At 44.0% G+C, this 14,764-nt stretch overlaps 1 protein-coding gene across 6 annotated transcripts in view; it reads left to right on the forward strand.

Annotated features, from left to right (window-relative positions):
* Window positions 1-14,764, forward strand: part of LAMB1 (laminin subunit beta 1) — a 74,511-nt gene that overhangs the window by 51,150 nt on the left and 8,597 nt on the right. For all 6 annotated transcript variants that reach the window (XM_036327505.1, XM_036327509.1, XM_036327507.1 and 3 more), the window contains 7 exons: window positions 3,329-3,698; window positions 6,287-6,471; window positions 7,382-7,623; window positions 10,426-10,629; window positions 11,283-11,427; window positions 13,267-13,474; window positions 13,670-13,811. In XM_036327505.1, coding sequence (XP_036183398.1) covers window positions 3,329-3,698; window positions 6,287-6,471; window positions 7,382-7,623; window positions 10,426-10,629; window positions 11,283-11,427; window positions 13,267-13,474; window positions 13,670-13,811 — 1,496 coding nt within the window. The remainder of the gene's footprint in view (window positions 1-3,328; window positions 3,699-6,286; window positions 6,472-7,381; window positions 7,624-10,425; window positions 10,630-11,282; window positions 11,428-13,266; window positions 13,475-13,669; window positions 13,812-14,764) is intronic.

Below are 14,764 nucleotides of genomic sequence, written 5' to 3' on the forward strand. Positions count from 1 at the left end.
AAAGAAACTGTGACTCAGTTTCCTTGCCACCCAGGGTCACATTGCTGGGGTGTGGGGATGGCAGGGTTCACAACCAGGCAGTGGAGCCCACAGGCTGTGCTCTGGCCACGACACTGTACTGCGCAAACTTGCCACTCCAGCACTTGGGTGTGGTTGGCTAAAAAGGCAATGAAAACAACCAATAATATAAGGCAGGATGTAGGGAGAGTCAGATGCAAGGTCCCAGGCCGCAAACACATCTCTCTGGGTTTGGAGGATAGAGGTGCTGTGAGCAGCTCTCAGGACGTCAGTGAGACTGGGTCTAGACCAGTGATGGTGAACCTATGACACGCGTGTCACCTCTGACACGCGAACTCATTTTTTTGGTTGATTTTTCTTTGTTAAATGGCATTTAAATATATAAAATAAATATTAAAAATATAAGTTTTTGTTTTACTATGGTTGCAAATATCAAAAAATTTCTATATATGACACGGCACCAAAGTTAAGTTAGGGTTTTTCAAAATGCTGATACACCGAGCTCAAAAGGTTCGCCATCACTGGTCTAGACACTAGGCAGTGGTTCTCAACCTGTGGGTCGCGACCATCGGAAAACACACATATAGCATATCAGATATTTGCATTACGATTCATAACAGTAGCAAAATTATAGTTATGAAGTAGCAGCGAAAATAATTTTATGGTTGGGGGTCACCACAACATGAGGAACTGTATTAAGGGTCGCGGCATTAGGAAGGTTGAGAACCACTGCTAGAGGATGTTTCAATTAGGGAGTCTTTCAGAGGCAAGTCATAGCATTGGCCCAAGAAGATTTTATAAAGGCATCTGAGAGAGTATGGGTCTGTTGTGCTGTGGTCACCTGCCGGGAGCCGGTCCATGCTTGCTGTTTCAAGGGACCTGGCATATATGGCATACTGTTCTTAATATGTTTGCTCACCCTCTTGGCACTATGTGTTTTAACCAAGGTCTCTGAGAAAGGTTGTTTCCCCTGGTAGGGATTTTCCCCTGAAGTTAGGGAGGGAATAAAACCTCTTAGCTAGTGCCAGGTGGGTAATTAATCACTTTAACTACGAACAATCATACTTAAGCTACATAATCTTTACTCCCTGGAGTGGAGATAAGAAACGCCCTAACCTTTGTAATAGAGATTGATAGGATTGAATCAACTGGTATAAATACAGATGTAATAAGACAGTAAGACACAGAACTTAGAATACGGAACCAAGAGAGACGGAACCTAGGCACAGAACCTACACAGAACGTTCTCTAGAGACAGAAGAACTTCGCTGGAGAGAACATGGCAAAAGATACTGGACAGAAACTGGCCTCAGAACCTAGAGACAGAACCTAGCGAGAGAACATGGCAAAAGATCCTGGACTGAACCTGACTACAGAAATTGGCAAGGGAACCTGACTAGAACCTCGTGACTGAACCTGGCTGGAGAACCTAGCGAGGGAACATGGCTACAGAACCTGGCTGGAGAACCTGGAGAACCTAGCAAGAGAACATGGACACAGAACCTGGCTGGAGATCCTAAGCAGAACCTCTCTGGAGATCCAGACCAGAACTTGGCTGGAGATCCTGGCTGGAGATCCTGGCTAGGCTGCTGATCAACTGAACACTGTCTCCGTGTCCTTCCTTCTTCACCGACTCCGTCTACACCTTTGGGGAACCCCTGGACCTGCTGGGGTTGGACCCCGGCAGTCACCGTTGACATTTTAGGAGGATTATTTTCTTTTATAGAAGCGTGTAAATGTCCCTCGAATGCCTGTACCAGAAATGAGGTCAGGGCCTCATTTGGCAAAGACAACAACTCCAGTTTGCAAGTTAACCCTGTGCTCGGTGCTGAGAATGGAAATAGGGCCCTGGAATCCTGTCTAGTTATGGAAATAACACATTCGGGTTGCTTTTCATTAATCCACACCTTTTCCCAGAAAGGATTTAAGGCAGAAATCAGATGTGTGCACAGGTTTTTTGTTATTTAAATTCTATACAAATACTCAGAAATGTCAAGTGTTGACACAAAAATGTTTCACCTGAGATTTGAGACTGTAAGCCAGGGGTCAGTGGCACAGGCATTGTGATGAGTAATCTCAGCCACCTTCCACTGGCCAGGCCCGCCAGTCTTCCTCGGCACCATCAGGCTCTGCCTAAGGTGCAGCCCTCCCAGCCAGGGAGAGGGTGGGACTGGAGTGGCTTCCATCACTGACCTCTCGAGAGCCTGTGCTGTGAGCAGTCATCACAGTGGCAGCTCCACAAGTTAGATTGTACTTAGTAGAAAGCCTGTGAACTAGATTCTTAGGACTCCAGTGACTTGTTTCGGATTTAGTTTCCTTTTTATCGAGTTCATTGCATTTCGCCAAGTATTCACCATTCTGTTTCGTGACCAGGTAGGGCGAGGTGTTAGCTGCTCTTCCGTGTTGTATCTTAGGCCAGATGCCTCCTGGCATCAGGAAGTCACCTGACTTGTCTGTCCTGATAGGGTCTAAGGAAAGTCCCAGTAAGAGGGAGGCAGAGGCAGGACAGAGCTTAAGAGCACAGACTCTTGAGTTGCAAAGGGCTAAATCTGAACCCCAGTTCAGCCATTTCCTTGCTGTAAGACCTGAGGCAGGTCACCCATCCCACAGGGTTATTGTGAGGGTTCAGTGAGACGATGCATATAAACCATTTCTACAGAGCCCGCACAGTAAGCATAACCTTAAAAAATGTGCACTATATGGCAGCAAACCCGCTGCAAAAAAGCCATAATCTACTTTAAAAACTTCTCCACAGAGGGACCCATTTCAAATTATCATGGGAGAGGGCAAAGAAGTGATTCAACATAGTGCACCAAGGCCTACCAGGGGTGGAAAGCATGGTCACTACCCCCCACTGCATACACAGCTACAATTCATTGGGCATAACTGTCCTTTTTAAATACAGCTTCCGCCCGGCCGGTGTAGCTCCGTGGTTGAGCGTTGATCTAATCACATGCCTGGATTACGGACTTGATCCCCAGTAGGGGTCTTGCAGGAGGCAACCAATCAATGATTCTCTCTCATTGATGTCTCTATCTCCCTCCCTCTCTGAAACCAATAAAAGTATATTTAATACTAAAGGCAAAAAAAGGTGCACTATTTAGTTATGTTACAAAGTGGTCAGCAAGGACTGAGGTAATGCAGGTTTTGGGGGATGCCGCTGCGGTCTCTCCAGGAAAGCTGTGGTCATGGATGATTGTCACCTTGCCACTGTGACGGGGACTGAGGGGACTGAGGGTTCTGAATGCCAAACCTCGTCCCTGGGGTTTGTGACCTAGTAGATCAGCTAGCACTGTTCTTTCCCTTCTAGCCTGTGACTGTGACCCCCGGGGTATTGAGACGCCACAGTGTGACCAGTCCACCGGCCAGTGTGTCTGCGTCGAGGGTGTCGAGGGTCTGCGCTGTGACAAGTGCACTCGAGGGTACTCGGGGGTCTTCCCTGACTGCACACCCTGCCACCAGTGCTTTGCTGTTTGGGACGTGATCATCGCTGAGTTGACCAATAGGACCCAGAAGTTCCTGGAGAAAGCCAAGGCCTTGAAGATCAGTGGTGTGATCGGGCCTTACCAGGAGACTGTGGACTCGGTGGAGAAGAAAGTCAATGAGATCAGAGACATCCTGGCCCAGAACCCAGCTGCGGAGCCGCTGAAAAACATTGGCAGTCTCTTTGAGGAAGCAGAGTAAGTAGTGAATGAGCGTGCGTGAGAGGTCAGTGTTGTTTCAGAGCTGGCTTGGCGTGGGGCTTCCATCAAAGGCATGGCTAGTCCTGTGAGTGAAAGCAGATGCTGGGCCATTCATTTCCCGGCAGTCTCTACTCTGGGCCTTGGGTGTGTGCACGTTGGCACATCACTGGGGACCCAAACTGTGGAAGCTGCAGTATAGAACGTGCATGTGATACTCAGCGTTCCTCCTTGCAAATGGTGCTCTAAGGCAGCTGCACGGCAAGAACACTGGTTTCGGAGACAAAGGACCCCTGAGGAGTCAGCCCGGTTACTTGCTAGGCTGTGAATTTGAATGACTCACCTATTCCTGAGCTGCTTTTCTCCCCTGTGGAGGAGGGAAGAATAATGTTTGCCTTTACCTTACAGAGTAGCAAAAAGAGTGATCTCTGAAATGGTTAATGTAATTGCAGAAATCATTATAAATATACATCATTTTATATGTTTTGCAACTACCAGGGAAATTCCATTACCACAGATAAGACTGTTATTTCCGCTGCTCAGCCTTTGGTCCCCTGGAACAGTGCTTCATTCATCCAATTATAACAATTCCCTGCAGTGAAAGATCCTCCTCATAGCTCTCTCTGGGTAATCACCTCTCTGACGGGGAGTTTATTTTGCCGGTGGAAGCAGAGAGCTGAGTGGTGCCAACTCCACAGGGTCCATGCTTCTCCTCGCCATCTCTCTCCCGCTCTGAAACGTTCCAACTACCTCTGCCAAAAAGGACCCCCAAAACCAGCACAATAAGATCTAGGCTGAGGAACAAAACAGGAAAGGGCAGGAAGCATTTGTTTCCCCAAATGCTGTGTTGTTTTTTACTGCAGATTTCACCATTTGGTGTGAGCAAAGGGAATGTTTCATAGCTAAATCCTATACATTGAAGTGATTTTACATTAGGACAAAACGACAGTAACATTTTTTTATGGGACTTTAATCAGCATCTCTAAGAAGCCAGATGGACTTTTCATCTCGCCGCTACCTGTGAGTAGCAGGCAGGGAACAGCTGACGTTAGCTCATGTACCTGGTAGAAGGTCCTTCCTAGGCCTTCTACATTCAAAGTCCCTTGATGTCAAACCTCAGGTTTTGTGTCCAAGACCATGTGGTTGACGGGCTGTCAGGAAATGTCCGTGTGGGCGATAATGCCTTTACTGAGGAGTTTTGCCTCGTGAAGAGGCTGGAGCAGCCCAGCCTCCTGACGTAGCGATGGGTTTTAGAAGGCTGTGTGCTGAGTGCACGCCCATTTAGGAAATGATTCTTGGCCTTGGTCTCATGCAGCTAAGGAAGAACGAAAAACTGTGGTGCCCTTCAGCCTGTCGGAGGAGCGTTTACATTCCCGAAGCAGCTGTGTTACCCTCACTAGTCAATTCACAGATAGATTGTAAGCACCTCAGAGAAACTGGTTTCATGAATCTTTTCTCAACACAATATACAAGATGCAAGTTTCAGGTTCCAAAGTGGCATTATTTAAAAATGTGCAATGTTAGATTTTTGTCACATAGTATGAGACTTACGAAATGAAAGCCTTCTGCCAGTCAGCAGATTGGTAGTAAGAGCAAAGACTGAAAAACTATAATAGCCTGGGGAAAACAATCATTGGGCTTATAAAATGTAATTGAACCTAACAAATCCTTTTAAGTGCTTTTTCTCTGAATTGGGCTATGGCATCTCAGGCTTAAATTCCATTATTTTCTAATGGCCCCCGACCTTTCAGCATCTCTACATTTTCCCAGTTTTTTATACTATTATATCCCTGAAAAGACAATTATATTCAGTTGGTGACTCAGTAATACCCAGCGCTAAGCTCGTCTCCTCAAAGATTACCTTTTTTGTGATGTATGTGCACGTACACTGTATAGATAAGTAAGTGCGTCACGCACAGCTTTGAAGATATGAAGATACAGAACGAAGTGCAGTTGGGTTTAGATCCCAGTGAAATGCTGTGAAAGCTAAATGTTGATCATATTTCATTCTCCGTAGATACTGCCTTCTTTCTCCTGTCAAATGAAAGGGTTGCTTGTTGGTGGAAGGAGGAGGCTCCTTCGCTGGGCCCTTGCCTAAGGGGGGACCGTGTGGAAGGCAGGGTGGCTCCTGCTGTCTCCTTTCGGGCTCTGGGGCTTTTGTCCTGCATGTCCCATCCTGAAGGAGGTCCCTGAGGTTGGATCAGAGCATTTCCGGTGGTTGGCTGGAGGCATACTTCTACGCTTGGAGTCGCTTAGTCTCTCGAGTTTGAGAGACTGTATGGACTTGAAGCTGCTCACCCACTGAACTGGGACTCCTCACTCTGGGCATGTGCTCATGTTACAACAGAGGTTCGGCACCCTTCACATGGCCCACCCGCCACCGCACAGCTCAGCGGTGCTTCTGTTTTCCTTCAAAGTCCTTGAAGAAAGAAAACTGTTGGATGTCATACAGTCTCATAATGATAAGGGGAATAAAACCAGAATTTAGAAATAAATTGTTACCAACTCCTGACCTGGTTTGAAGTCACCGTATTAGAAAATGTAAAAAGGTTTATTTTACTTGGATAAACTTACCCTTCTCTTTGCAGGAAACTAACCAAAGATGTTACGGAAAAGATGGCTCAAGTAGAAGTGAAATTATCTGACACAGATTCACAAAGAAACAGCACAGCCCAAGAACTGGACACTCTCCAGGCAGAAGCAGAGAGCCTGGACACCACAGTGAAAGAACTTGCTGAGCAACTGGAATTCATCAAAAACTCAGATATTCGAGGTGAGAGTTTTCCGTGCAAGCACTCAATCCTGGACATGGATTAAACCCTCTGTGCAACCTCTTTCATACAGTACTTTCAGAAAAAAAAGAAAAATTAAGCGCCTCCTAACAATGTTAAAGCTTTTCCTCATTGTCTCTGAACCAAGTGAGGACTGAAGTCTCCATTTTACAAATGTGGGACCAGGGCCACAGAGAGACTGAGGCCCAGCAGAGGTCCCAGGAGTGCACAGCGGTCGCTTCATTAGAATGGCATTCGTTTCCTGATTTTTCCGCTAGTGGTTTAACCTCCTGGGCTTCTCTCGGAAGGAGGCTCTGGAGTAGTTAAGAAATTAAGTTGCTACTTAAGAATGTTGGTTAGTCAGGAGATAATTTTGGCCAGTCCTTCATTTACTGTTGTCATAGTATGGTCTAAATAGGACCACCCCCAAAAAGCAAAAGGAAGTAGAAATATGTCAAGTCACACTATCCATGCTGTTTAATACGTGATCACTTATTGTTGGGCTGGGTCCTTAAAGCCACGACAGCCCGCTGCTTTATGTATACAGGACTAGCCCTGCGAGTGCATCTGACTGAGGAAGGGGGAAATTAGTGGGAAACGTAGTCTGCAGGCTGCCTGGCGCCAGCTGTTTAGAAAGACCTGGATGCTGCCTGTATAGAAGCAATTCAGCAGGGTGACTTAATTTTTCATTCAGATGTTCAGCGTCCTCCAGAGCCAGAGTAGGAGGCTTAATGAAACAGTCCATTCATTGACCATGACAGAAAAGTTATCTTTCTCAATGAAGATTTTATTTCTTGCATTTTATAACAAACCATACAGTACCTTTAGGCTGGAAGACACCACAGATAGACATTGCTTAATGAGACTGAGTACAAGGGGATTCACTGTGGGCAATTGGATTTCGTGCCCTAGGCGCCCTGGATAGCATCACCAAGTATTTCCAGATGTCCCTAGAGGCAGAGAAGAGGGTGAATGCCTCCACCACAGACCCCAGCAGCACGGTGGAGCAGTCGGAGCTCACCAGAGAAAGCGTGGAACACTTGATGATGGAGCAGGAGTCCCAGTTCCGGGACAAACAAGAGGAGCAGGCCCGTCTTCTGGACGAACTGGCAGGCAAACTGCAAAGTCTAGACCTTTCAGCCGCTGCCGAAATGGTAAGGGTTAGGGGGCGTGGCCTCGAAGCTGTGGTGCTATAGGAGGAGGAAAACTCCCTGCTTAGTCTTTAATATTGTTCTCTTTGCAAAGGAACCAGGAGTGGTCCCATCTCTGAACACCGATGTGGGTGCCATGACTGAACCAGATTAAAAACAAGGCTCTGTGCTTCGAATCTTCCTTCTCTCCAAGGGGTCTCTCTGGAACACCCAGAGAACCATGCCTGCTCTCACGTACTGTGACTTATTTAAACTTGATCCTTTTCATGCTGTGGGCATTTCTTTTTTACTTGGTTCTGATTTGAAGTGCAAACTCCATTTCGGTAGAGCAATTCAGAATCATTCTGGGATTTCCTAAAAAAAAAAAATTAGAGAGAGCTAAAGAATTTTTTCCATGGGTGTTCATTAAAATGTTCCTTTGTTCCAGTAACTTTACCTGGTGAAGATTAACCCTGAGACCCGCCTAGAAAGATTGCATTTTCCAGAAGCTTTTAAACAGTAACTCTGGAGCCAAATGAAATTGAGTAGTGACTTTGATGAAAATCAGGCTGAAGGCCAAAAAAAGCCAAAGGGAGCCTGTTTCTTCCTCCTGATTCCTTATTGTTTTTCATGGATGAGTAGCTAAGAGAATTTGGAGGGTACTTTTTGTACAGACTTTTATTTCCTAAGGCTTATGCTCTCTTAGCTTAGAAATAGGGTCAGTGGAGAGAGGAAGGTAAGTGCCTCGAAAGCTGTGAGAGCTCAGACCATTTGTTTTGTCTTAGTGATGGTCCCCTTTCCTCCCTGCCTGTCCCCACCGTCCTCCCTTTCTCTGAAATGGACAAAAACACTGTCTGTGCTGTAGTGTGCCTAATTTAATTGATGTCTACAATATATACTCATTATTTCATCTAGTGCAAACAGGGACTAAGTAATCCTGTCACTATTTAATAGAAAACGGAGGCCTAGAGCAATGTGTAAATTGCACCTAGTGGGAGACAAAGTTGTTATACGTAAGCATGAAATGCCAGTTCTTTCGATCTTCTTTGCTTTCAGTATTCCTTAAAAAGTCTAATAAAAACCCATGAATCACAAAAAATCCGCAAACTAAAATGAAAAGCAGCTAAGCATGCTAAAGGATGTTTGCTTTGCATCAGAGAAAGTTTCTTGGGAGTGGGTGGCGGTGGCAGGCTCCTCTGGCCATCTGAATGGGCACCCTTCCCTGTGCTGGCTTTTCCATGTGGTGAGCTAGCTACCTAGGGATTAGCCAGCCTCTTCTGGTCTCTCATGGTATGTGTTGGTCTTAGTTAATTATTCTATGAGAACTCCATACCGCCACTTCCTGTCCAGGGAGGTTTTTGTCCCTTTGTGTTTTTTCAAGTGCCTTCAGTTCTTTGTCTTTGTGTCTATTTAGCTAGACCCGTGCTGGTTTTTCCATGCCTGCCCTGTCTGTTGAAATAAAACAGATCTAATGTGCTGTCAGATTGTTTTTAGAAAGCATCTCTGAGATCTTATGCTGCTCCGATTAAAGCTGTGCTCTGTAGCACACAGAATAAATTTTATTTCTGCAGTTTTTTATGTACTGTAAACCAGATACATGAAAGATTCATTTTGAGAGACAATGGGGTTGTAATTATCACAAAATTATTAGTCTAAAGAGTTGATTTTATTTATCAAAAAAATACTTTTTTACCTCTTAAAAAGAATACTTTCTGCCCTGGGCAGTGTGGCTCAGTTGGTTGGAGCGTCCTCCCATACACTGAAAGGTCACGGGTTTGATTCCCAGTCAGGGCACATACCTAGGTTGCGGGTTCAATCCCCTGTGAAGGTGTGCATGAGAGACAACTGAAACATTCGTTTCCCACATCAATGTTTCTCTCCGACTCCTCCCTCTCACCTCCCCTCTATCTTTAAAATTAATTTCCTTGTTTGGGAATATTCTGTTAACTGCTTTTCCCTGCAGTAATTCTTTTGCTTCTTTTTAGTACAAGCATTTTCTACAAAAGCTCTAAATACAATGTTATTCCTGCTCAGCCCTTTACATCATATAGCAAACTTGTAATTTACCAAGTTGCCATGTCTATGCCATGACCAAGCTCTGATCTTTGGAGATTTTTGGTAGATAAGGAAGGAGGAAAGTCTATGGAGTGTTGCTTATTTGGAAAAGTTACATCCATCTTGGTTTCTAGTTTTCTCTCCCTCTCACATCTGGAATGTTCCCCCATGTCCCCTGCTCAAATCCCACCAGCCAATATCCTTCCCCAACCACAACTACTATAGTCCTCGGTAGTCTCTCCTCTGTCTGCTGTCCTTCGTACTTAACTGCATCTGACCTATTCTTGGCTGCTTTATGATCCTGTCTTCCTAACTAGATGAGAAGCTACTAAAAGGCTAGATAACCGGCCTTTCGTGTCAACCTATTCACCAAGACATTTAACATGGCACGAGTTTACAGAAGGTTCTCAATACCTGGGTTTTTGTGTGCTCTTTTTTTAATCAAAACTAGTTAGAGTACAGGGGTAGCATTCTGTGGCTCTTGGATTGGCAGGCTTCAATCTGAGAGAGCAGATAATGTTTGCACCCTGCACAGAGCCCAGCTGGTATTCCAGTTCATTAGGGCAGAAGGTACTGATGAGGGTCGTACATTTTTGTTGTTTCCTTGCAAAAAAAGCAGGTTAGTTTGTTCCCTAAACTCTCTGTTCCTCTCTCCATCCTGCACCCTCGCTGAGGACCACCTACACACTCTCTGGGGCCACCCAGGCCCTGCCCAGCTGTTACGCTGCAGCACACTCACTGTCTGAACCTCACTCTCTTGGCTTGCTGCAGACCTGTGGCACGCCTCCAGGGGCCTCCTGCTCCGAGACGGAATGTGGTGGCCCCAACTGCAGAACTGACGAAGGACAGAAGAAGTGCGGGGGGCCTGGCTGTGGTGGTCTGGTCACTGCTGCGCACAGCGCCTGGCAGAAGGCCATGGACTTTGACCGAGACATCCTGAGTGCCCTGGCTGAGGTGGAACAGCTCTCCAAGATGGTAATTCAGCGGACAGCCTCATCTTTACTGTTTGTTTGCTTTCAGTGTGGAGTGGAAGGTCTGAAAAGGAGAAACCAATTCAAAGTGCTGACTATTAAAAAAAAAAAAAAAAAAGGGCATTTCACACCATGTATGAAAGTGCAAGTTTTTGCGAGATCAGGGAAATAGATATTTAAGAATTTGCTTTCTTCTCATGACAATAATTTGAGATAACCATATTACTTACCATGGGTGCAGGGTTATGAATACATCCAGCTGCACTACAAAAATTCTCTACTAAGCAACCAAGCATTTATTCTTCTGAAGTGATGCATGAAGTCTTAAGTTCATATCAACTGAAGTATGTATGTGGGTACCTGAGAAAAAGACTAAGGAACATTTATAGGCCACCAAATATTTTGAAGGAGTTAAAAACAACTAGGAAAAAATTAAGATGCTGGCCCTACCTACATGAGAATACTATATAGGAATCTTATACTGAATACTTTCAGTCTATAAAGGAATGTAATATGGTTAAATGGGAGATACTTGTTTCAAAAAGTCATGATTCCAAATGCTAGTTTTTCAACATCATTTTTTGGACCGTTTATAAAATTCTAGTTTGCTTAGAAAGAATGAAGTTGTTCCCTGGGTAATTTATTCCTCATGTTTAGGTCTCTGAAGCGAAACTAAGGGCAGATGAGGCAAAACAGAATGCTCAAGATGTTCTGTTGAAAACCAATGCTACCAAAGAAAAAGTGGACCAGAGCAATGAGGACCTGCGAAATCTGATCAAGCAGATCAGAGACTTTTTGATGCGTAAGGAATTTTTTCATTTTACTTATAGATATTTCTTCCTATCTTGGAATATAAAAGTATTCTATAAGAGTATGTGTTTGGGAGGCCATAATTCAAATCTGCAGAGAAAATCAGTTTCTGGTGGGAAATAAGATTTCCAAATTTAAAAATGTTTCCATTTCTTAAGTTTATCTATGTGTATGTCAGTAATCTTGTCTGATTTTAGGCAGATACAGACACACCTGATACCCAAGTAGCAAATCAAAAAGTGAGAGCAAATCATACACTGTAAGAACTGAGTTTGAAAATTGTTAGAGATTACATATAATGTCATTAGAACCTTAACTTGAAATAGTTTATTTTGGCATTGCCCCCAAAGCCTTGTAATGCTTTTATTTACAGGATATTAGACCTATGGTTAGACAGTTCTGTACCTTAAGTGTTTTGTAAAGAAAATCTTGAGAATTTGTGGTCTAGCACGTAAGTATTGCTGTCAATTTGAGGGTTATCAGTAAGTATAGTTTTGGCTACAAGTTACAGAAAACTCTCAACGGAAATGGAATAAAAAAAGATGTATAACATAACTTCAATAGTAGGATAGCTCTATGGTTCAAAGACCCATGTACTTTTCATCTTTTCTGCTCTACCATTTTAAGCACATCAGCTTTGTTCTCAGCCTCGCTGCTCATGGTTACAAGGTGGCTGCCAAAGTTCCAGCCTTCATATAAAGACACTGTGATATCTAATGGAAGACAAGACCACCTGTCCCTTTTGTAGCATCTTTTTTAAAGGAATGGAGTATTCACCAGAACCCTCTGAGCAGTCATCTCCATAAATCTCACTGGCCAGAAATGAGTCCCATGCATAATGGTCACTGGCAAATGGAATGGAACTACCATATTTGTTTGGCAGACTCATTAGAATTTATGTGAACATGGCTCACTCATAGGGTTGCCAGGCATTGGAACCAACGGAAGGGCACGAAACACACACAATCAGGATTTAATAACTCTGACTTGATAAGCTTACCTTACCTTAGAGGTAGGTGCCCGAACCAAATCAGTATTTTGTTAGCAAGGAAGAAGGGGAAATGGCTAATAAAGAAAGCTAACAGTACTTACTAAAGATACCGCATGGAATATTCTGTGGAAGTTTTCATTCAATGACATATTTTCCTATACTTAAAATCTTAGGGGTCCATTTTTATGTTGAGTTTTTTAAAAGGGTTAAAGCTTAACCTGTTGTTGTTTTTACCTCTTTTCACATTTGACATTCCTTGGCTTCTGATAGATATGCCAGCCTGATTCTCTTGCTTCTTTGTCTGGATTTTTTTCTTTCTGTAGTTTCCTGAATCCACATCATTTACAAGGAATAGCAACTATTTATATTTGCATGTATAGTAGTTTCCTACCTAATCTTTCACCCTCAATTGAAATTTTTCATTGCCTGTTAGGATCAAGTCCCAGCTTTCTACCCTGGCCTCTGTCTCTTCTACAATCTTCATCATTCACACCACTCAACTTTCACATCACTCTGCCCACACTGTCTCTCCACTCAGAGATGTCCTTTCTTCTTTCAAATACTGTTATCCTCCAAAACCTGATGGGCTCCTCAATCTCCACAGAGACCTCCCTGACTCCCAGACCGCAGCACATTCGTTATCCTTTGTTGTCTGCATTACTTTCTCACGTGTACAGATCTGATCTCCCTACACAAAGAGATGATAAAATCTTAAACAGGAAGTTTTGTCTTGGTGTAACCACACTGTGCTAGTACCATAGTAGATGACCATTAAGTGGTTGAATAAGTGAACCATATATGATTTTCATCTCTTTACGGGAACATCTTTGCTTTTAACAGAGGATGGTGCTGATTTGGACAGCATTGAAGCAGTTGCTAATGAAGTATTGAAAATGGAGATGCCTAGCACCCCAGAGCAGTTACAGAACTTGACTGAAGATATTCGTGAACGAGTTGAAAGCCTTTCTCAAGTGGAGGTTATTCTACAGCAAAGTGCTGCTGACGTTGCCAGGGCTGAGATGCTGCTAGAAGAAGCTAAAAGAGCCAGGTATCTGAAGACACTAACAGCATTTGGGGCGGCTTACTCTGTGTATCTAGGCTGGAGTAAAAGAAGTAATTAACCAACAGAAATTTCTGAGTCTCTCTGGGTCATTTCAGGAAGGCTGCTCTTTAAATGTTTTTTTCTGAAAGAAGTACTCTTTTCATGTTCACATATAATACACTGTCTCATTCTTTTACTCAGCAAAAGTGCAACAAGTGTTAAAGTCACTGCAGACATGGTAAAGGAAGCTCTGGAAGAAGCAGAAAAGGCCCAGATCGCAGCAGAGAAGGCAATTAAACAAGCAGATGAAGACATCCAAGGAACCCAGAACCTGCTAACTTCGGTAAGATATTAGTCATTATTATATGTAGGTGAAAGCACTCGCATATACTCTTTTATCCAAAAGGGCCTTTGATACTTAGGAAATCCTTATAATTGAACATTAAGGATTCCTTTCACTTGAATAAAAATCTGAACTATTTCCTTAGCACAGATGCTAACAGTGACGTGTTTTCAAAGACGAAAAAGGACTCTGACAACACTGGAACATTAAGCCTCCCTTCATATTCACTTCCCCAAAAAGCTTAAAATAAGTTTCCTGTTCCTTCAAGAGATCCCATAGAGTCCATTCCGCAGTATGAAGTATGGTATTAATTTCAAGGTCCATTGTTAGAAAACCCCTGCTATTATGAAGCAGCCCCAAAGCAACTACATGGTTAACACCCCTGTCTTAAGATTTATGAGGTGATCATTAGTAAAATTCTACTAGTTTTGAAAAGGACTGGAAAGCAACAAAGTGTCAAAATGACAGTTTCCAATGTCCATTCTAGAGGAACCTAAGAGATCTTAACATAAACAATCTTGTGTTCAAAATGCATGGGAAACATGTTTTATAAGTAAAACTAGAGGCCTGGTGCACGAAATTCATGTGTGTGTGGGGGGGGTCCCCTCAGCATGGCCTGTGCCTTCTCCCTCTTGCAGTCTGGGACCCCTGGGGGGGGGGAGGGGATCGGGCCAGCAGACGTCCCCCATGTAGTCTCGAGGCTCTTGCAGTCCGGGACCCTTCGCTCCCTACCACCCGCCGCTGCACTCACCAGCCGTGAGCCCGGCTTCTGGCTGAGCAGCACTGCCCCTGTGGGAGTGCATTGACCACCAGGGGGCAGCTCCTACTTTGAGCATCTGCCCCCTGGTGGTCATTGCACATCATAGTAACTGGTCGTTACGCTGTTTGATCAATTTTCATGTTAGGGTTTTATTATATACAATACGCTTAGAGACAACCAGATAACAAAGAAT

Source organism: Myotis myotis, unplaced genomic scaffold (genome assembly GCF_014108235.1).
Source record: "Myotis myotis isolate mMyoMyo1 unplaced genomic scaffold, mMyoMyo1.p scaffold_m19_p_11, whole genome shotgun sequence".
Classification (NCBI taxonomy): domain Eukaryota; kingdom Metazoa; phylum Chordata; class Mammalia; order Chiroptera; family Vespertilionidae; genus Myotis; species Myotis myotis.